Raw genomic sequence first — 24,379 nt, 5'->3', positions numbered from 1 at the left:
AAGTGTCGAATTAATTAACCTTTTATGGAGGATGGAATTGCGTAATATTTTGCACACTTTTGCATCGCCATATTCAAAACCACACGCTCCCAACGACCACACAAAATGCTCTCCAGAGTTGTAATCTTGTAACCAAACATGGAAACAGGGGATACACTCAAAAAATATATCACATATGTAATGCATGAAATCCATGTAAATTCCACATAGCTTTCCCAAATAAGTTGACGACAACCTAAAGAAATCGTTTATGGACTTAGTCGTTCAGTTTTTTCCTGGAAATTTTTGTTGAATAAGCCAGAATCAAATAAAAAAGGTTTTTTCCCATACATTTTTAACCGCTTTACTACCAATCCCCAGAGAGCCAAAACATTCAAATTTGAAAGAGAAAATTCACTCTAACAATCTCAACATCTCAACATTCCATATATTTTGATGACGCTCTGTAACATTTGGTGGGGGAGGGAGGATTAACATTTGAAGTCCCTCCCATTTTGAATATTCTGCATAAAAAAATACATAAAAGTTCTCTCCCTTTTAACATATTCTGCAAGAAAATACTATTTAATAAAAATTTCTAGGAAAAAAACTGTACGATAATGAATGATTTCTTTTGACTTCTTTTGACCATAATATGCATCCAAAGCGTTCCATCCACTTTTCCAAATTTCTAACTTATTATCAATGGCGGTCAATGAGAAAAAATAGCCTTGACCTTGACTATTTTTGTAGTTCTTAAAAAATTCTACTCTAACTCTATTCTTAAATGAACTTGGTGGCCTTGGTACCGGTAGAGCTGGTTGTCTATATAACAGGTAGCTAACTCTGCCTTCGCATTATCATTCTTTGCTCGACTGTCGTGCTGTTCAGTCCGTATTTTCGCTCGAGTTCTCGATTCGATTTGGTTTCGTTTTGTGCTGTCGCGTTGCGCCGTGGAAGTGTCGCCACCTTCTCGCGTTCTGGCAAGTTTAATTGAACTTGCAAACACGAAACAAATGGTGCGTAAACGTGCCAATGAGCCAGCAGCGGGCCCTTCAAAGAAGGTGCTAGTCAAACCCAGCGCGTCGCAGGATGACGCCGGAAAACGTGTACTGCAAGCCAACCAGTATGCAGTACTCCCGGAAGAAAATGGCGATGGTGACGCCGTTCCCATTGCAAGACGCGAGCGGATTCCCCCGCTTTTCACGCCGGTGAAGGATGTTGCCAAGCTGGGTGCTGAACTGGCAAAACACAAGCTGCTGCCTCGCTTCAAGCTTTGCAGCATCGGTACCAAAATCATGTGCTCCAACCTGGAGGGGTACAAACAAATAGGAAGTTTCCTGAAGAACAACAACGTGGACTTCTTCACACATGATCTGCCATCGAGCAAGCCACTGAAGGTGGTTTTGCGTGGATTACCGTCGTTCGAGGCGACTGCGGTGAAATCCGAGCTGGAGCGGTTCGGGCTCAAGCCTGAGGCAGTGTACCCGATGAACCGGCGTCCCAACCAAAACACCAGCTTCCGTGATCAGTTGTTCCTGGTGCATTTCACGAAGGGATCCACCAGTCTTGTGACTCTGAGATCCAATATCCGGGACCTGTTTCAGGTCATCATCAGTTGGGAGCATTACAAACCCCAACATCGTGATGTAACGCAGTGTATGAGCTGCCTCTCATATGACCATGGCACCAAAAACTGCCACATGAAGACAAACTGCGATAAGTGTGCTGGAACTCACTCAACTGCGTCCTGTGAGCAAGTCGATGACATCGAGCCAACGTGTGTCAACTGCGGTGGAAACCACCAAGCCTCTAATCGCGGATGTCCCAAGCGAGTGGAGTTCATTAATATCCGTCGGAAGGCCACAATCAACAACCAGCTTGGTCGCCTTCGTAATCATCGTTCGCCTCCTGTACTCACGGAAGTCCAGTACCCAGCTCTCCAGCCCCGTCGACATGTTCCGAACCTAGCACCGCTTCCGCTCAACAACCAACAAGCCAATCCTGCGAGTATCCAAATGGTTCCTAACAATCGGACAGTTCAGCATCGTCTCGCTGCTGCTGCGGCCCAGCCAATTCCTGGTTCATCCACCGCTCCTGGTTTATCATACGCTGGTGCTGTCTCAGGTGAATCTGCCGACGATTCTCCGTTCACCTCGGAGGAACTTGTGACGCTCGTGGCCGAGGTCATCATCATCATGCGCACAGCTTCATGCTGCCTTGTCACTCGTCACCAAGTATGGACCGTGAAGCTATAAAAATTGCAAATTGGAACGCTTGCTCACTAACGAACAAGCATAGAGAGCTACTCGATTTCCTCAACACCAAGGAGGTCGACATTGCTGTCATCACCGAGACGCATTTGAAACCCGAACTGAACATATTCCTTCCCGACTTTCGGCTTGTCAGACTTGATCGCACCTGCTCTGGAGGAAGAGGAGTGGCCATCGCTGCAAGACGTAACATCAGTTACCGGCTGCTACCAAACTTCCAGCTGAAAACAATTGAAGCCATCGGAGTGGAGGTGAGCACATCACTTGGCCCAATCACCATCATCGCGGTCTACTGCCCCAAGCAAACCAACATCAGGGACGGGTCGTCAGTGGCCCTCCGGAAAGACATCATCAAACTCACCCGGAGGAGCGGGAACTTCATTATCGCTGGCGATCTGAACGCAAAACACCAAGCTTGGGGCAACGGTCGGAGCAATAGAAACGGCATCATCCTCAATGAAGACCTGCAAGAGGGCCACTATACCATCTTGGCCCCGGACTCTCCCACCCGGTTGAGTCGGTCTGGGGTCCATGCGACCATCGACATCTTCGTAAGCAACATGGGACACAACATCTCGCAACCTGTGGCATTCCAGGAGCTGAGCTCGGACCACTACCCTGTGGTGGCCGAAGTTGGGTCCTCGGTTAACCGATTCGAAGCTTCCCGGCGCAACTACCATCGAGTCAACTGGGCGCAATATCAACACTGCGTCGACACAGCCATCGACTACGATGTCCAACCGGGGACGTCCGAAGATGTTGGCCGGTGTCTACAAACCATCGAGGAGGCGATTTCCCGGGCCAGGGAACAACACGTGCCAGTATCCAGACAGGTGAGTAACACTCTGAACCTTGACAGCCCTACCAAAGATCTCATTAGACTCCGTAACACCATTCGTAGGCAGTACCAGCGTACTGGCCTGCCTAACTTGAAGACCAATTCTAATCGATTAACAAAGATCATTCAGGCCAGGTTGGTGGATCTCAGAAATAACGATTTTGCTAGTAAGATCCGCTCTCTCCCAGATTGTGCTAAGCCCTTCTGGAAACTTACAAAAATTCTTAAAAACAAGCCTAGGCCCATTCCCCCACTGACCCCACTGGATCGTCCCGGCGACCCAGTGGTTCATCTGATAACTCCTGCTGAAGAGAAGGCTGCCGCGATAGGTCAACACTTCGTCAGCTCCCATAATCTCGGACAAAACATCATCAGCCCTCATGAATCTGAGGTTGCTGAAAATGCAACCAATCTTCTTCAGATTCCTAACATTTATCCAGAGGAATCCGAGATTACTGCTGACGAACTGTTGGCCTATATTAAATCATCTAAAAACATGAAGGCCCCAGGTTTCGACAACATCCTGAATCTGGAACTTAAACACTTGAGTTCCAGATTCTACAACCATCTGGCACTGATTTTTAATCAGTGCCTCAGACTTGGCTACTTCCCCTCGTGTTGGAAGTCAGCTAAAGTCATACCCATCCGGAAACCTGGGAAGGATCCGTCCTCTCCTTCAAGTTATCGACCAATCAGCCTTCTCTCAGGGTTGTCAAAACTGTTCGAAAGAGCAGTGTACCACCGGCTCCTAACATCTGCCGATGAAAACAACTTGTTACTCGAGGAACAGTTTGGTTTTCGGAGAGGTCGTTCGAGGATCCAGAACAAGATCCTTAGGATGGTCCTAAACAGTCCCCCGCGGACTAGAAATTCTGAGATCCACTTCCTGGCTGGAATTCAAACATTAGAAGAACGGAGAGTATTCATCCTGGAAAGGTTCAGAGACACCTGTCTGAGATCAAATCATCAGATCATACGTGATCTAGCACGTTAGGTTAAGTTATACTCGTAGTTAGGTAGGTTATCACTTTTTTCAATTCTAATAAAACACATCCCCAAAGGGATATTCTGTAAACTAGTCGAAAAACGCAAATATTAAATTAGAATATCAAATTAAACAAAGATGAAGAGCCAAGTAGGCTAATCAATTAAAATGATAAATCAATGTACTACCATAATCAACAGAAATAAACATAATTTTACTACTACTACTGCCTTCGCATTAGTTGCGATTCACCCGTTAAACCGTAAACAACCAGGAGGCATGACTGGTCGTTGCAAGGGTGGCAAAGGATTTGGTAAAGAAGTCGCCAAGTGTCATCGTGTGATAACATCCAGGGCCTGCCATCCGTCGTCTGCTCGACGTGGTGGTGTTAAGCTCATCTCCGGTCTGATGTTCGAGGAAACCCAAGGTGTGCCGAGAAAATGTGATCCGCGATGCCGTCACTAAAAACGCAGCTGCCTACACGTCATCATCATCTTCCAAAAGCTTTAAGCCTGTACTACCATCGGCCCTTTTCAGGACCACCAACATTTTCCAAAAGAGTTAATTTTCTGAACATGTTCCAACTAAAATTCATATCAAAAGGTTCTTTTTAGGGCAATCAATTTACTAAAGAGTATAAACAGAGAGAACCCCGCTAAAATTCCTATTCCTACACAAAACACAAGCTCCTGCTGCAGTTAACAAAAATATTTATTATATCATACCACGTAGTCCTACGTCATCATTGCGTACAACCCCATTGGGCTGTCCCTTGTAGTTTTTTTTAAGATTTCCTAAACAGATTTGTTGTTAATTTTGCATGTTACTGCAACTCAAAATTTCATTTTTAATGTTCAAATATTGAATTCTTTTTTTAGATTTTTGACATTAAAAATTAAGTTTATTCTGAGATTAGTTGAATTAGTGGCCAATTCGAGCTTACTATATTTTCACGGTAGGGTAATTATAAATTATGGGGACATGCGGTCATGCCTAGCTTACTCTTGCTACGTTCATGTCCTGTTAGACAATACTACTTACCATTCGAGTAGCTTTTAAGTGAATTAAATTAAAATAAAATTTCTAACAATTACAACCGTTTGATATTTTGAAAAATCAGGGAATACTGGAACATATTTAAAAAATCGTTAAATTATCGTTCTCTATCTGTGTATCTGGCAAGATGATAAAAATCTGGACAATCCAGATAAATCTGGAATACTGGAAACGCTGCCCATAGCACAAATCAGAATGCCAGTGATCAGGCTACTAGCAAATAATCCGTTCCCATATTCGTGAACGGGAGCCGTGAAAAATAGTTAGCATGAAATGTACCTTGATATTTTGTTTGGTGATATTGATTCCTCGATGTCGATATCACTGATGATTGTAATCCAAGCTGATTTTTTTCGTTCTTTTTTATATTCTTCCATTACTAATAACACAGTGACGGTAACGTGCTCTTCTCAAATTTCTTTCTCTTTGTGCAGTTCACAAAGTAACTTTTTCCTACATGATGATGCCATTGATTTGCGTGGGCAACTATCGGTTTGTGAGGAAAGGGCTTACAAAGTTTTGTTCACAAAAGCTGATAGGCCCTTTTCAATTGTTGGTCGAGGTAGTCTCTGGAATCAGGAAAATTTCGGAATTAAAGATGGAAGATGAGCAAATCCACACCCACTGAGGAATCGATGTTATTTATCTCTCTCTGAATTCCATGACACTTCCACCTAATTTTTCACTAGGGGCTATGAACCAAGAATTTGACCATTTTGACAACCACTTATTTTTTTAAAAATCGCGTATTGGACATTTTTCAATAAATCATAGCACGAAAACGGCTCATCTAATCGAAACGAAGTCTGAGACAAAGTTCTTAGAAAGTGGATTGACTTTTCGTCATAAAACTTCATTAAAAAAATAACATGTTAATGATTTATAAACTCATGTTTAGTTAAAACCTGCTAACTTTTCAGATATTGGACACAATGCACACTATAAAATTGACCAAAATCTTAAAACATCAACTTTTGGTATATGTTTTGAACTTTGTTTTTCACAAATCCAAAATGTATAGGGGATAAATCAAGTTCAGTCAAATGCAGATGAGTGAAGCGGTCCTACTGAATCAAATTGCATGTTCTGAGGAGTATCTTATCCCCGATTGACGTATTTGAGAGTGTATGCATTTCATTTTAACATTATCATTTGAAATGCATAAGTGTCACTCATTGTTTGCCAAAGCCTGCCGGAAGCATCTCCACGCTGTCAGCAATTTCTCAATTAAAACCAAAGGGATCAAATGTTGCAGTCTTGTGACCTAACACATTCGAATAATGTTAATTACAGGTCACCAACCTCGTCACAAAGCGCTACATTTTTTAATCTTTTTCAATAAGTACCGTACGGCACCTAACTTCAGTCAATTTTTAGATTTAGCTATTGATCCTAATGCCACGTAAGTATCATGGTGATCCTGTATCATCGTTCATGTTCAACTAACATTAATATTATGTTGCAAAGTGGATGTAATTTTTAATTAAATGTGAAATGTGCAAAAAATAAGCATTAGGTGAACTACGGTACTCTTCAACGTAGGCACTCTTACAAAAATATTACAAGGTAGCGTCCATGTGTGCAATTTAAATCACGGCGCTGAGAACACGGCACTTTCAGACGAAAAAGACAGCGCTGATAAGGTTTCCTTACAGTAGACAAAAACATAAATATAAGTCTAGGATTGTAGGTTGAGAACATGCTCTCTTCGAGCGTACTGTGGGAAAAAGAAATACAATTATAACTGCTGTGCATGTCGGAAGCTATATACTACAAAGTGCATTATGGTGAGCATGTACTGATTCTTATAATAGATGCTCAAATTTTCATTAAATAAAATCTCAAATGCAGTGTCATTATGCATAGGAATACATACATATAGTATGGTTAAGAGCTGAGACATGCTTGGGAGCAAACGTTACGATTTTTGGGACATCCCTACTGCAAGAAAATTCATATAACTTGACACTGAACATTATTAGTATGGAAAACCACCACCGTCGTCATTTGATCCGGGTATAAAAGCAAGTTTCCGCATTCGCGAAGGCTCATTTCGCAAACGAAACTTAACTGAAAAGTAATAATACAGTGTAAATTTCTATTCCCCAACCAACAAATTGTTTTTCGAACTCCGAACTATATTACATTTACAAAGTGAACCATTATTTCCGGGAAAACAATCATGACTATCACTCCGAACAACACCGCCCCTACCTGGTTCCAGTGGGCCTCAGAACAGGGCTCCTTTTGGGAAGCGGTATCTCGTGGAAGCAACCTTAGCAAACCTATTGGCCCTCTAGTGATGCTGAAAGAAGACGTCAGTGCAACCACAGGAAATGAATTAGTGTAATGGAAAATAATTGTGCTAATCAGCCGATAATCAGTGCGATACAGTGTCGAATTCTCTACTTATAGATCTGTTGAAAAAATGCTCTCTTCGGCCCAATTGGGACTTCTAACCGGAGTGCTGATGACACTCTTCTTTCGTCACAAGTTCAATCGAATGAAGGACGAACTGATCGAGTCCAAGGTGTACAAAAGCACCAAAAACCTCACGATGATTGACGTGCGACGATTCATGTTCATTATAATCACTTTCCTCGAGTTTGCTGTCCTATTTCCACTCTTTTTCTCCATATTTTACGGTTTCAAGTGCTACCGATCGGTGGTAGCATGTGTTCTGAAACGACGCCATGGCTCACATTTCAAGGGGCTTCTGGACGGAGTAGACGTGGTATGGGCCATTGAGCGGGACAACTCCCGTGGCATGATCAACATCATGGCATACATTGAAGAGCCCGTTGGCCTGCCAACTAGGAACTCAACCTGCGCTGAGCTGTTGCTGGTGCTAAGGAAACGCATATCCTCCCGGTTGATGAGATCGTATCAAGCTCATCCGAAAATGTTCTGGAAGCGAAACCTGGAACTGGGTTACTATTGGTGGAGTGACCTATCGGAGCTGACCATAGAGGATTACATCCGCTACTTGGAGTATGTTCCCCTAGGCAAGGGTGAGCAGTACATGAACGATCGGAAGCTACGCAGCATCATGAGCGACATCAACAACCGACATTTACCGGACGAACATAGCTCGTCGTGGGAAATCCTGGTCGGCAGACAGCCGCTGTTGGATAAGCAACGCAACATGCTGAGATATCCGGTTGGTATTTCAAAAATATGTGCATGCGTGAATTGTGAATTCTTAGTTTTTAAATCGATTTTTTGTTAAATTGTTGTTTAAATTGAAAATTATTTTATCTGTAAAAGTATGAAACATGCACGGCCAATGCGATCGACCCAAATTTGAGTTCAGTTTACTCATAAATCGAAAAAGTACAGAAACTCAGTGCTGAGTAAATTTTCTAGATTTTTTCCACTTTTTTCATGGGAAAAATTACCAAATATGAGGAAAGTCAAGATTAGATTCGTTCACCTCTTGACTGAGTAAATTTTTTGTCAATTCTCCTTATTTTTTTCAGATTTTTAGGTTTTCTACAGGAAAACATGAGGCAAATTTACTCATCGCTGAATTTTTTTTAGTTTTAGCGATTTATGAGTAAACTTTTTCTTTTCTATTTAACGTTGATGTTCCGAAATCTAGTGCCAATCATCGACGGACATCGATTGCCGTCATTGGATGGCAGTCGAAAGTGCAGAAAGGCAGCTTCGACACCTTCGGGACCAACGGCTTACTTCCCTTCAGAAGAAAGACGTGACCAGAGATTTTTATGCCTCAGAAAAATCCCACCGACCTCGGCTGGGATTGAACCCAGACCCATTGGGGTGAGAAAGCAGTCATGCTTACCACTATACCACCGGCGCCAGCTAATTTATGAGTAAAGTGAACTCAAATTTGGATTGATCTCATTGGCCGTGTCGGCGTTGAGTTCAGTAATGCTATAGGTTTTTAGAATTTATATTTATTTCATCAATCTTCAACATTTATTAAACTCTAAGAGCACAACAATCTATCCAATGCCTATGATTAACCTATTGAAATTCTAGGTTTAAAAATAGACGATTTTTTTATTTGTGCTGCAGAATTATGCTTTTTCTATCAAAACTTGAATCCACATGCACCATTTCAGCATGCCACACTGCACATCGACACACCCCCTTTAAACCCGTCTTCTGACAGCCCAGTACAATTTAACTCATGAGAAAAGAAATTGATTGATTTATCTTTATTAGGGAGACTTTCAGCCTGGGGCTGGTTCGCCTCCACGTGAGAAAAGAATTGGATGCTTGAATGCTGAAGATAGCTGTTTGTCTTCGTTGTTTTTGACACGGAAATGGGTCCCTTATGCCAAGGTAGGGCTCCACCCTATTTAGAACCATTGATCTTCAACCAGCGTTGCCAGATTGTTTTCAAGCTTATCGGCATCTAAAGTTTAAAGAATTGAATTTATCAGTATTTACTTTTTTAATTGATTTCATATGTTGTGGCATTTTTGACGGCGAAAATGCAAGCTTTTTGACTAAGAACGGTTAACTAACTTTCCAATAGAAATCTGAAGAAATTTCCAGGAAATGCTTGAATTAACTTCTGAAAGAAGGCAAACAAACATCCATTGAAAGAATAACGAAACTTTTCTGGAGGAAGTTTGAGGAAATTTGAAGAAAAGTCGGAAAAACATCCGGGGATCTTCCAAGACAAATACTGAGAAACTTGTGCTGAAAATTTAAAGCAACTTTCGGAAAAAACGGATGACACATTCAGAGGAAGCCAGAAAACATTCGGAAATCGGAGGCAGATTCCAGGTGTAGCAATTTCCAGGAAAAGTCAGAAGAAGTTCGGAATGGAGAAACTTCCAGTGCACAGTGGTCCAGAATGCAGATTTAGGTGGAATGATATGTTTTGAGCCTGAAATTGAAACTTTAGACTAAAAGTCTCTTCTACAAAGTTGTTTCGTATAGTTAGGCCCTCATTTTTATGACACTTAATTCTAGGGTGGTTCCTATTATCATTAAAATCCAAAATCTAACCTTTTTTTTTGAATAAATTAAGGTATACATTCTTGGGACAAGCTTTGTGCAGCAAAAATTTGCACCTTCAAAAAGTTATTTGAAGACACTTTTGCTGAGAAATTTGAAATAAGAAAACTAGAGCAAAAAAAACTATTTTTTTAAGAGCCACCCTAACTCAATTCAAGAAAATAGCTCTAAATCGGCCAATTTAAGAGATACAAAAAAGTTATTTTCAACAAAGTTGCTTGAAATTAGCTCAGCTATAACTTTGCCCAAGAATGTATACCTTAATTTATTCAAACAAAAAAGTGAGATTTTTAATTTTAATTATAATAGGAACCACCGTAGAGTTAATTGTCATAAAAATTAGGGCCTAACTAAAAGGAACAACTTTGTACAAGAAACTTTTAGTCTAAAGTTTCAATTTCAGGCTCAAAACATATCATTCCACCTAAATCTGCATTCTGGACAAAACAAACTTGAAGATGGAAGAAACTTCCAGAAAAAGACGGAAGAAACTTTCTAACGCACATTGGAAGAAACTTCTGTGGAAAGTTGGAAGCCAGAAGGAGAAGTTTTGGGAAAATTCCGATAGAAAGAGAATTCTGGGAGATGTTACCACAACTTTCCCTGAAGTTCCTTACGTGTTCCTGATATTCATTAAACATCCCTCAACATTCCGCGGAACTCTTTGAAAGTTCTGCTTTCCCTTGATTTGTTTTCCGTCGATCTTGTTTTCCGTACTGAGTGCTACCGACGAGCAATGGCCAGAGCCCCGAAATCAAGTTTTTATTTTTGATATTTTATATTTTTCTAGGTTTTCCATACATTTAATAACAATTTCTCAAATTTTCGTGATTATTGGATGAGTTTTCAATTTTCGGCAACACTATGAACGGTGCTAAGTCAGCTAATTTTGAAGATTCGTATGTTCAAAAACCAAATATTTAAGGCTCACTTAAAATACCTGTTACACATTCAATTTTGAATCAATTTGATCACAATAGGTTTTATTCTGAAAGGGAGTAAAAAACATAATATGTTCATGTTAATAAACGTTGCTCATAACTCATAAATAAATGTTAATGATATAGTGGTATGAAACATCAATATTCTTTTTGTGTCAATATTGATTTGGATGAAACAGGTTTCAATCTATCAGGAATTTATTCTAGTTTTATAAATTTTTTTAGGTTATGGATACATTTGGTTCTATGTAAAAAATATTTCAAAATTTCTTGTGTTGCTAAGCAATACGTATAAAGGCGAAATGGATGTAATGCCGGCCTAAATGCCCTTAATTTGTGCCCATACATAAATTCAGCAATCGACTAAATTTTCAATAGCGGCCAAAAATATCCATTAGTGACGCAATGACGTATTCATCTTCATAAAATTGAAAAATAGCAGATTTTTAGCGATGGGCTCAATCTTAGATCCATAGGCCAATATTAGAGCCATTCCCCCTATTACATATGTTTAATACTAACGGCGCCGGTGGTGTAGTAGTGAGCGTGATTACCTCTCACCCCAGCAGGCCTGGGTTCAATCCCAGTCGGCGCCGCCGGGATGTTCTGAGGCATAACATCTCTGATCACGCCTTCCTTCGGATGGGAAGTAAAGCTGTTGGTCCCCGGTTCATGAGTTGGTGGGTCGATAGGTAGGGTCCAGGTGTGGGAGCTGCCTTCCTGGCGTCGGTAGCATTGGTGCTCAGCACGGAAAACAAGATCGACGGAAAAAAACAAACCAAAGGAACATATGTTTAATACTCAGCAAGAATTACGATCAACCATTACAAAATTAAAAAATTGAACCAATTCCTGATCGATTGAAATCTGTTTCACCTAAACCGGTCAAAAATTGATGAAATGGTAGTTAAATCTATTGTTTTAGCCAGAAAAGCTTAGCTACGCATGTGTTGATAAAAAAATTCCTATATGGAGAAGCATGGTGATTAGTATATAAAACATGTTCAAGAAGTTTGAAGGGGTTGCAATAATTTAGTAGCTAAGTAGAATTGGTAAGACTTTTTCGGTGGATTATTTTTAATACAGCGTTTTTCATGGACGTTAACTTTTTGGATTTGCTTAAGATGATTTCGATGGAACTATTTTTTTTTTCGATTTCCCAAAATGTTATTTTTTATAGTGTGTAACACAGAGTCATTATCCTAACTACATAATTATCATCTTCACTATAGACTTAACAATCCTGAATTTTTTTTTGATTAGGGACTGTTCACAAACAACGTTGAAATTTGTTTAAAGATGCAAGAATTGTTTGCCTTTTCTACCGCTCCATAGATAATCATCAATACAAATCTTTAAACAAATAATGGGCCATGTACACTCGAACATCCCCAATCATACATTCCTCACGTCATATATGAATGGCCACTAACGATAAAAATAACTTGTCTTAATCCGTTTTCCTTTTAAATAAGCTCTGCCTGTTAATACTCCATTCCCGAGTAAAACATCTCATAAATGGTCAGTATGAGTTTTAACGAAACAAAACCGATTATTTGTTATTATATTAGTTATTTTTGTGATGTTCTGGGCAATGAATTTAGCAACCTAAATTAACAGAAAAATATTATGAATTAATATAGCTTAACAAATAATCAATCAATGGTTTCACAGCTATCAGAAAGATAAGATCACACTTTAGGGGAAATTGATTGAAGTTCAATTTTTTATGACTTCCGACGTGAACAATGGAATCAGCATCCCAAAATTTACAAAATTTAGGTTTTGTCCGTCTTTTGTATGGAGGCCCACCACTGTGCGACGCCAGGGAGGCAGCTCCCACACCTGGACCATTGCCCTATCGACCCATCACAACTCATGGACCGGAGACTAATGGCTTTACTTCCCTTCCGAAGGAAGGTGTGATCAGATATGTTATAGGGTAAATGATGGCTTCGGCAGCCATCGACTGTTTTCGGCAACCACAATTAAAACGTTAATTCCGATGTATTTTCTCACTAAAACACTTCGCTGAATGTATTTAAACGGTTCCTTAGTCTTTCAGCTTCAATCCTAATACATTTTTACGACTGAGCAAACCTGTTATGCCAGGTCTTTCTTCAAAAGAAACATAAGTACATCAAAATACGACTGATTTCGAGTTGCCGATAATAGAACAGCTGGTTAACACGCAGTTTAAACGGAAAGGTTGCCGAAGTAAAAGAGGCTGCCGACAATAGTCACACTCACCTGAGAAGTTTGGAGCGCCTTAAAAACGTTTTCAAACCGTTTTGGACAGTTTTGTTGATTGGAACGGATAAAATTGCTAGCAGCAGATGAATGTAAACAAACAGACACGTCATATGTGTGCGTGACACTGAGAAAATGCTAATATAAGTGCGGAAGCTGCTTAGATTGACGAGAATACGTAAATTCCCCTACCTCAGAAAATCCCGGCGGCGCCGACTGGGATTGAACCCAGGCCTTTTAGAGTGAGAGGCAATCACGATTATCACTACACCAACGTCACCGTTAAAATTTTTGCTAGTTTCCTGAAGTTAATGGGCTCTTTTGAAGTTCTCTAATCATCCTCGAAGTTCTCGGAACTTCCCTGATTATAATGAAACTACCGGGAAATCTCTAATCTTTTATGAAGGTATTTGGACTTTCTTGAAGATTTCGGAACTTCTTACACGAAACGAAAATTAATTATTTTATTCATAAACACATGTTTCAGTTATACATTTTTTGCCAAAACGTCAGCTTTATACATTCCGTAAGACAAAACACATAGGTCCTATAAGAATGCATAAACGATATGTGTGACCATTTATACATTTCAATTGACACATGATCTTCATTAACTTTTTTTAGGGCGTCTGCTTATTAGTTGAAATTATATGCAGTGTTGGCAAAATCATCAATAAAATGATATTTTTCCGCTCTCGTACGCTCTCAATATCACGCGTGATACTGGAACAAAATATCATGCTTGATATTCATTTTACAAGCTCCTTTGATATTGCAAGACTATTCCCAACGTGCAAAAATCAAGTTGAGAATTGACTCGACAGAAAAATGATACCGTTGCACATCGTTTTCTTAGAAAGAGAAAGTATAGCTTGCTATCTCTTTTTATTCTTCACCGATGGCAGACACGAAGTGACTGCTGCCAGCCGTTATGGAAGTTTTAGTTGCGTTCGGGTGTAAAGCAAAAATCATGAAACTCAATCTAACCACAGTTTGTTGATATTTGCAGCTGGTGGGTTTTGTTATCTTGATATTCCGACCTGCGATATCACAGCTTGCAAAGTCAACCGCGGTGTTTTGATGGTTGATTTCTGTCTGCGAAAATCAAGCGTGATCTTGGGCATTGGTGAGATTTGATTTTTTGATACTTTCCCAACACTGATTATATGAATAATCAGCAATAGAAATTTGCCAAATAATAATAAGGAGAGTCCTATCCTATCCTATCAGCATTGAAGTTTCCTGATCTTCCTATTGTTTTCTACCTATCCTTAAGTTTTTGGAAATTCACTGAGTTTCTCGGTAATACTTTAACGTTTCAGAAATCTCCTTGAAATTATTTGATCTGATATAAAGTTCTCTCAATTCTCCTGAATCTAATGGAACTATCCAAAAACCCCTATTAAATGTCCCGGAAGTTCTTTGGACTTGTGAAAAAATATTTCTGATGTTTCCTGGAGTTCACTGGACTTTCCTGAAATTCCCGGGTTCTCGAATTTTGACAGAGGTTAATGGCTTAATTTATCGGAATTTACCCCTACAAATATTTAAACTTACCCAAAAGTCTAGACTTTTATGAAGTTTCACAACTTATTAAAAGTTTCTGCAGTTTTCTTGAAATTAGTGGAACCGCAATAAAACTTTGGAATCAACCCTGACGTTTCCGGGAAGTTGAAAAAAAAAACTGGTGGGAGAGGATGGCAGAACCTTTCGAGCGAAGCCAGGAAAAGCTTCCAAGGGAAATCTGAACAGCTTTCCGATTGGAATCGGAAAATAACTTACGGGGTAAGGTGGAAGCAAATATAGATTAAATAAAATTCAGGAAGTTATAAAATTGAACATTTTGATAGACCTATTTGTTCACTGAATAAAAGTATTTCCCGATTCCCAGGAATTACCGGGATGAGCCATCAGTTGTTTTTCGATTCCTGGGTAGCAAAAACGGTGAGGAAGTGGAAACATTAGGCTAAGCATTAGATATTGTTACAGATGAATTATTGTTTGACTCACAATAGTTCCCTCTGACAGTTTAGCGGGGCAGGCAATAGTTTTGATTATTAAATAAAATCGGTACAAATCGGTATAAAATATCAAAAATCGATATTCTGAGAAACCTTATACAAGTTCGAAAATTGGTATAAAAACAGCCCTTTCCGCATAAAGCAAAGGCCGCCCACGCAAACGAACACCATCATCGTGTAGGGGAAACTTTCCCCTATCCGATGATAGTGTTGGTTTGCATGGGTGGCCTTCGCTTTGTGAGGAAAGGGATTTAGAACGGTTTGTTTACAAATGCTGATGGGCCCTTTTCTATTGTTGATCCAGAATTGGTATATCTGGCAACGCTGTCTTCAACACAATCTAAGAAAAATGATCCTTGTGTACCATTTTCTACCCCCTTCCCAACTGGTAAACTGCTGGATTAGATACATTAGAATACATTTTAGCTATGGGATAGGATGTTTTCTCGAAGATTTGAGGAATGGAATTTTTATAATTAACATTTCAGACATGAGAAAATTTAAATTTGCGAACATAAGATTCTTTAATTTAGGCAAATTCTGAAGATGTAGGACCTAGAAAACAATCCAAAATCTGGACATAAGAAAATTTTCAAGGCTCTTGGACGGGGGAAAAAGACCAGAACTTCCAAGGAAAATTGAACAGGGATTGTGACAAAATGACTGTAAAGAGAATTCCAACCAAATTTTTAAGAAACTTCTGAAGAGAATTCGAAACCCGGGAGAATTCTAAGAACGTTTAGAGCAAAATTCCTACACGAATAGATATCCCCTTATACTTTTTGGCAAATTTCTATTGCGGATTATTCATAAAATGTATAGGTCAACTAATAAGCTGGAATAAGATGGAATAGAGTTTATGTTTAAGCTTATTAAAGTTACGTTAAAAAAAGTAGATTTTAATTCTAGTAATTAGAATTGTATTTGTTTTTGCGTTGTAAAAATGAAATGAGAAATGCTCACTGCACATCTCGGACTTTAAGTGTAAAAATTCATTGGTGTTGATTCAAATGTTAAGCTTTACCTACTTTTTGCATATCTACACACTTAGATTTTTTCGCCGAGATGGGCACCACCGAGCAGCTCGGCATTTTATTCTGCTGGTTCTCAGTGAAAAACTTGCCGAGATTCAGCTAACAAACGGGAATTTTGCCGAGATCTCAGCTAACAAACATATTTTTTGATGAATTTCCAGCAAAATAAAATGCCGAGCTGCTCGGTGGTGCCCATCTCGGCAAAAAATCTAAGTGTGTATTAGACCGGCCCACAAAAATAAAAGTTCTAATTTTCTACTGGCCAACTCTTAGGTTTGGGCCTTTAGGTGAGAAAGCCATTATCCGAAAGTTTCAGCTCATTTGGTTCTAAGATGAGCTGGCGCTTTTAGTTTGAATTTTGTATGGGGAATTTGGATAGAATATATGAAAAAATGACACCCCTACAAATGAGCAGTTGGTGTGTACAACTGTGCATGCCAAGCATGCCTCCATGGATAATTTTACGTCACATTGGTTTACTGACACATTCTACGTGACGTTACGGATTTTCACTATTTAAAAAAAAATGTACTGTTACTAAAAATATAAAAGTAATCCCTAAATCAAGAGCCACATTAGAAAAGGGCATACAAGCTATTTGTAAACAAACCTTTGTAGGTCCTTTTATCACCAACCGAGGGTCACCAACGCAAACCAACAACATCATCGGGAGGGAGAAAGCTTCCCCTTACCGGTGATGTTGATAGTTTGCGTTGGTGGCATATGGGTGGCGAGAAAAGGGCGTATGAAGGTTTGTTTACAAAAAGCTTGTATGCCCTTTTCATATGTTGTTCTTGAAATATTATTGCAGATTTAGAAAAGCGCGTTAAATTTCCTATACGAATAGATCAAGAGTTTTTGATTTGAGAAGCTCACAACGCAAGACATTGTAACGTCACGCAACATTTTGAGCTACCCAAACCATAAACTCTTGATAAATTATATAGGAAATTTATCACACTTTCCAAATCTGAAACAATGGTTGAGAGTTACTATACACTTTGGTCAGGTACGGTGCAAAAACTGTTAAAAAGTCAGGCAGACACGTGGATACATCCTGGTGGAATGTGCCTATAGCATAAGCATGCTGAAACTTAATTCAATTAGACACACCCACTGCAGCATAATTAAGATAACACTCAATCCAGAAACGCAATATGTTTACGTTTTACTTAATATTGCGCATTGCAGATCATCTTCCGCGTGCACCATTCTCTGGGAGATGGCGTCGCTCTGCTTCGCCTATTGCTGGAAGGAATCGTCGACAAGGAAGTACCCTCCCGTTGGAAGCGGCTCTCCAATATCAAAATGATGAACATTGAACACATTCTCTTGGAGAAATCACTACTCTCGATGCCGAAGAAAAGCCTTACGGCGAAATTTATCGAAAAATTCCCCACTCCCCGAAAAATTTACGAATGGAAACAGAAACATCTACGCCTGATTTGGACCATCTTTACCGCTCCGGCATTCTTCCACGAGGTGGTTCAGCGAAAGGTCGACGAAAATTGCATCCACGCAAGTGAGTTGTCGAACCGAAAAGTGGTCAGCTGGATTCACGAAGAGGAAACGAGTGGCACCCGGTGGGTAGAGATCATCAAACGAACGAAACAGCAAGTCCCAGGGGCTAGGTTCTCCGATGCGTTCCTGACGGCCCTGTCCAGCAGTCTGCAGAAATATTTCAACCAAAAATCCGATGAAATTCCGAGTAATATCACCGTTGTACTACCAACTCGAATTGAGAGAGAATGTAAGACTTTGATTGTTTTAGTTAAACTGAATCATCAACTGATTTCAATTTTCAGCTCCCCAGTTGAAACTACATAACCGCTTCTCGGTGGCTCTTCAAACTTTACCGATCGCTTCAGGAGTCGATCTTCAGGAACCCAACCGCATGCAAAGCCTTCTCAACCGCCTGAGTGATGTAAAGCAGCACTCGGATGTTCTGAGGTCTTCGCCAGACTACTTGGTAGGTCACGATGAATTTTCAATTTCCCCTGATAACGTCAGAACTTCCTCAGATCAACTACTGGATCATGTCAACGGTGGCATGTCTGTTCCCAGATCCAATCCTGCGTAAGATCCTGACAAGCGCACACAGCACCTTGGCGATATCGAACCTTCCGGGACCACAGCAGAAACCGCGCATCAACGGTCACGAACTAAAGAACCTCAGCTTCTGGATACCGAACATTGGTCAAACGGCCGTTGGCCTAACGGTGCTCACTTACGGTGGACGGTTGCAGCTGGGAATCCTTGCCGATCGGGCAGTGATCGATAATGAAGACGATGCTCACTCGATTCTAGTTGAGACGATTGCCGAAATCGAGCGGATGGGAGTGGTGCTAGATGAGGCTTGAAGTCATCCTCCGGTAATTGGTGAACATTGAAATTATAAGACTGTCACGAATGTTGAAATGATCGAATAAATTTTACTTACACTTTTGGTTAAATATTGGTTTTGATCCGTATAGAATGAGCGATCAAATGTTCAGGAATTATTCTTGATTACTTATTTACTTGCTTGCTTATAAACATAAATTCCTTTAATTTTCTCACATTTATTTTTTACATTATTCCAAATAAATCCCTATTGAACAGCGTTTCTTAATCAATGCGTCGTCACGCCCCACAGATGGTTCGCGAGCTGGGTCATTTTTTGTATAGAATCCATATAGGTATTCATTTGTATGGAGAAATTTCTAAAAGCGTAGGTTACTCATACGTTGAGTGACCTTCGCTTTTAGAAATTTCTCAATAAGAAATGAATAAAAGAAATTCAAAACTGAGTAAAAATGAAACAATTTCTGATGAAGTACCGTTTTCAGTGTCGCTCAAAATTCGTTTAATATGATTCGTTTTCAGCGAAAGTAACATTTCTCGTATGCAACATTTGCTTCAGCTATTCACCGCTAGGGAAGCACATGTTGTTGTTACGTGGTGCTGCTAGGTGGCATGGTGGTTCATTCTACATACTCCCAAAAATTATCTTGTAGTTGAAATGCTTTATTGAAATATAGGTATTTTCATCGATCAATTATTTTCCCATAACCGCATCCATTCGTTCGATCTCACGCAGAACCTCCTGCAACAGTTCCGTTGCGTCATCAACTGCTGGAAGCACATTTCGATCGGCCAGCAGCGACAGTTGCAGTTGATTGCCGTAGACAAACACTGAAAAGTTCAGGCCCACCGTTCCGAATGTCGGTGGCCAGAAGATTAGATCCTTTAGTTCGTACGGTCCCACCTTAAGAGTTTCTTTCAAAACAGCCATGACGGACACCGAAGCGGTGATGCGAAACATTTTCGATAGATACTCCAGAATGGGCACCGGAAAGGTCGCTGCCAAGATTATTACCGTTAGGTAATTGACCTATGAGAAGAGAATCTATCAGTAATTTGAAGGGAAAGAGGTTTGAAGAGCTTGTTTACCAGTATATTGGTGGAAGATTTCAGCGTTTCAGTAGCCTGCTTAATTGCAGCCAACTTGTTGATCAATTTGTGATGTCTACCAGTATCGTCCAGGTGTACACCCGGTTTAATCGGAAGTTGCACCATCGGAGTAGTGAATGCATTTTCCAACTTAAGCATGGGTTCTGTGGTAGTTTGAAATCGTCTTCTAATTAACCTGTTTAAGAATTTGCCATATTGGACCAACCTTGATGTTTAATTCGGACGGGTATGGCGATGGTCACTTGTTTGGGGTGCTCTCCTCTTGCGTCGAAATATTTGTGAAGCGTACCGGAAAGGGCCGTTATGAACACGCTGGAGTATGCGACACCCAGTTGGTTGGTTTGAATTTTCTCTATCAATGGAAGCCAATGGCAAGTTGTTGAGATTGATTTTTCATTTTGCCATGTAACCACCTTGTTTGGAGTTAAAACCTTCCCGTTCAGGCAATTCGGGTCCGATTTCATCTGCAGTGTGCGGATAAGTTGCAGTGGACATTCGTAAATTGCTTTCAACCAGATTAGGATAGTTTTGATCAGTTTGGGTTTTTCCTGGGCTTTCGGCGAAAACGTCCACATTTCAGTTGGATTCATGATTTCCTCCATAATGAACCGGAGCATGGCAACTCCATCTCCCATCGAATGATGAAATCGCAGAAAAATCTAGAAGCAAGCGTAAATGTAGATTCAGATTTCAATGCATTGATAGCATTTCAACAAATACTTACGGGGAATTTATGAACAGTTCCATGTTCGTTCAGCATGGGCTTAGCTGATATCAACATTTCCCACAATGCTCCATGCTTGACCGGTAGATTAGCAGTAGTTATCCAGCTTGCGAGTTTTTGCAGTTCAGTTTCGCTGAGATAAGTTTTCGAGGATTTTGGTTCTAGAAGCCGTATGTGATCACTTAAATTAATTCCAAGATCATTCGTCCAGTAGAAGTAGCCAAAAGCACGATTTCTCTTCAAGAATGCTTTTTGAAACTGATGCATTTTGGTGGAAATAAGTTTCTCGAATCGATTGACAAAAACTTTCCTTAGTTTCTGAGGCAAATCTTCCACTCCATTCACTACACTGTTTTCCACAAACGCCACAATGTTGACTACTCCACAATTCTTATCCTCTTCCAAACCCCACATTGCATCTTGACCTTCCAACATTCCGACGAAACTATCTCCATGCTTGCATTGAAGAAACCACGAAAGTACTATGCGATATACCCAGAACACCAAAGCTACTACACAAATGATGGGTACAATTGGGATAAATGCCAAAAATGCAACAAAACGCTTCATTTCCAATGATTTGATACTCGTTCGCCGTCAGAACGTGGACTGCGCGGTAGCTCGGCGCGCGTGCAACTGCATCTGAGTTAGCCAGGTCATAAAATTGTGTAAGAGCCGAACGAGGAGATAATGGGGCTTTTCATATCGCTATCATAAAATCCCTCCAATTCAACGTTGCAAATGACTCCGTGCTCCCCTAATCGGAAAGTGTTTTTTTTCCACGGTGTCGTCGTCCTCGTTATTTTCGGTAATGGATTACTTACACATACTACGACGACAGAATTATCACAAACTCGTCTTACGTTGCAAATTGCAAAAAAAATGGCTGGTAGGTGTGTTAAGTGTGTATTGTTCCAGTTTTGTGTGACCTTGAAGGAAGTTAGGTTATATTTTTCTCTCGGTTATCACAAAATTCACGTAGGTTAGTGATCACAAAATGCTTCTCTGAAATTGACAAAGTCATTAAAGTTGTTCTTGTTGTTTGATTTATAACAACCACTTTTTTGCATATTTGGTCATTTGTAAGCAAGGTGCCTGGCATCCAGTTGGCTATTAAAGTCCGTTTTTCAGAATTTAGAAATCAAAAGATATTATGATGATGCTTTGTACTTGTATGTTACAAGATGAGGTTACGTCTTTTACCGGAAGAGAACTAATATACCGGTCGGTTCTGGAATTTGATACGGGATCGACGTTAAACATGCTCTCGTCGGTGAACAGGATTACTGGATTTTTTCGCTTAAGAAAGTCATGATTTTCTTGCATCGTTCGACTCGTAGCTCTCGGATGCGGTTGGTAATCATGTGAGTTTTTTTTCCGTGCCCTCAACTTCGCCCCGCAATCTTCCTTTACGATCTTCCGTGCCGTCAAGTCACTGATCGCGTGTTCCTTTGCCATTTTCCTTATTGAACGCACTGGATTCACCCGAATCTTCCTTTTGATAGCAGCGCTAACCCTCGGAACCCGAGCTGACCTCGGACGACCTGTGGCCACCTTCGTGGATAGTTGTCCTTTGTTTTCTCGGTCTAAAACCCTTTTGACGGTCCACCGGGACACTCCCACGGCGATTGAAATGTCTTTTTGCGACATTTGCGCGTGCGACAAATCACGAATACGCTGCCACTTCATCATGGTGCAACTGTCAAACTAAGTAAATTATTTTCTTTTATACACAGCCTACTACTCTCTTTATAAATTCAGGCTCTTTAGGTATGAGCTATACACGCTCCTTCAATGTTACTCAAAAGTGAGTAAAAATCTACTCTCTTTCGGTAAAACTGGAACTACTCTAAATTGAGTAAACCTATAGTTACTCACTTTTGAGTAATGCTAGCATTTGTCAAAATCAGAGTAACTTGTACTCTGTTCTGATTAGCAGTAAAAAAGCATATCTGAGTAAATGTTACTCAGTTCATATAAAATTGAGCGTTTTTCGAAATGAGTAATTAATTCATTTTATATTGATAAAATATGAAAAATTAAAACGATAGAACATACAATTTTATTAAAATATAAAAGAGGAGACGTACATTTATATTTAAAAAACAATGTTTTCGGTGTCTTATGTGGCTTCTCTAAATGCAACGACGAGGCTGGTGACCGACGCTCTTCAGCGATATCTAAAAATGTTGCATGGCATTATCATGGCAATATGAGTGAGCACAGGGATCCCAATAACCTTCAGAAAACGCTGATGTTCCATCTGCATTTCTATGCTGTCCACTACGTCCGATGTAACATCCCACATCAACATTTCCTAGATAGGCCTATTGTTTTTTGATAGTATTGAATAAGGTGCTTTTATTTTCAAATACTTCATTTTTCTTACCTTTCCAATTTACGAAACGAATCCTTATCTACCTCTGCAGCCACTTGATTCATTCCTTTATTCTAAATCTTCAAAACTTCAAAGGGAAATCGGAAGTTTAATCACCAACAAAAATTTTCACTTTTGTTACAAGTATTTGACATAAGCATGGTGAGTAACATTTGTGCAGGATTACTCAGAAATGAGTAAACAATGTTTTTAGATAAACAGAGGAGAAGTTACTCACTTTGCTAAATCAATGTTACTCAGATTTTGACATTTTGTACAAAAATACCAAACTGAGTAGAAGTTACTCACTTTTGAGTAACATTGAGCGAGCGTGTAGGTTACGTGCATGCAAAGAAAGCCAAGGCATTGTATGCACAGGTGAAACGGGAACCTTATTTGTACGATGGTGCAAACATTATCACGCATACGGTAGGTAGAAATAAATAGCTGCCAATTATTGGTTTAGCTGCGCCGGTGGTGTAGTGGTAAGCGTTATTACCTCTCACCCCAGAAGGCCTGGGTTCAATCCCAGTCGGCGCCACCGGGATGTTCTGAGGCATAACATCTCTGATCATGCCTTCCTTCGGAAAGGAAGTAAAGCCGTTGGTCCCCGGTTCATGAGTTGATGGGTCGATGAGGTAGGGTCCAGGTGTGGGAGCTGCCTCCCTGGCGTCGGTTGGTGCTCAGCAATGACAATGAGTAAAATTCCAGCTGAAACTGAACAGATGCGTAAGTGAATTTGTTTTGAAAATTAAAATTATGGCAATGATGTCATTCACAATGATTGTGGGACCTTCCTCGATCATTAATTTGCAATCTCAGAAATATATTCCACTTTTCCTAAGCCCTTTAGTGATGCATGTATGGGCATCCGTATGGTTCATTAGTAAAATGCATGTCCGCCGTTTCGCACGGCTTTGGCACCTGGCCACAGCGGGGGTAGTTAAGTTGTGACGCTCGGCAACTTGGCACAGTACTCGCTGACCATTTGAATGTCACAGGCCAATCAGACACAGTTGTTATCATTCTCTGGAAGGGGTCGGTCGATTCAAAGAATTGTTAAAGCAATAAGAGGACCACTGGTCCGGTGGTTTCATGTTCTGACAACATTTTAAATGGAAATATATTCTTTATCAATACGTACCGTTTGGGATTGCAGTCCTTCAACCTTTCATTTTCATTTTCTCCAACAATAGATCCTGCTACGCCTTCCGTTGGATCGTGATGTAGGTACCGGATCTTTCTTTTTTTGAAACCTTGAATTTTCAGCAGCTTCCGAATGACGGTAGTTACCTCAATGGTGATGGAAACTGCCAATTCCTTATAATTGATTGCTTCCAACAGGCAAAATAAACAATATTTCAGTTCCTCGTTCACAAGTAAAAGTTACTTTCACTAGGTATCGATCCGAGTTTCAATCCTCTACTTGATCCACCATGACAAGTTTTTTTGG

At 40.2% G+C, this 24,379-nt stretch overlaps 2 protein-coding genes across 2 annotated transcripts; one reads left to right on the top strand and one right to left on the bottom strand.

The window, feature by feature from the left end:
* The first annotated feature begins 7,180 nt into the window (after positions 1-7,180).
* LOC135711917 (uncharacterized) lies at positions 7,181-18,825 on the top strand. The gene is made up of 5 exons (XM_065234895.1): positions 7,181-7,477; positions 7,547-8,291; positions 17,564-18,122; positions 18,178-18,341; positions 18,394-18,825. Exons 1-5 carry the CDS (start codon positions 7,314-7,316, stop codon positions 18,730-18,732), a joined length of 1,971 nt encoding a protein of 656 aa, XP_065090967.1. The 5' UTR covers positions 7,181-7,313; the 3' UTR covers positions 18,733-18,825.
* Positions 18,826-19,389: 564 nt separating this feature from the next.
* Positions 19,390-21,157, bottom strand: LOC135711916 (uncharacterized). The gene is made up of 4 exons (XM_065234893.1): positions 20,550-21,157; positions 20,031-20,484; positions 19,805-19,968; positions 19,390-19,745 (listed from the first exon to the last, which is right to left on the bottom strand). Exons 1-4 carry the CDS (start codon positions 21,117-21,119, stop codon positions 19,410-19,412), a joined length of 1,524 nt encoding a protein of 507 aa, XP_065090965.1. The 5' UTR covers positions 21,120-21,157; the 3' UTR covers positions 19,390-19,409.
* Positions 21,158-24,379: the final 3,222 nt, after the last annotated feature.

The sequence above is a fragment of the Ochlerotatus camptorhynchus genome, unplaced genomic scaffold (genome assembly GCF_037179485.1).
Source record: "Ochlerotatus camptorhynchus isolate MF236.1 unplaced genomic scaffold, CSIRO-AGI_Acam_v1.1 ptg000443l, whole genome shotgun sequence".
NCBI lineage: Eukaryota > Metazoa > Arthropoda > Insecta > Diptera > Culicidae > Ochlerotatus > Ochlerotatus camptorhynchus.
This window is presented reverse-complemented; position numbering and strand designations above follow the sequence as displayed.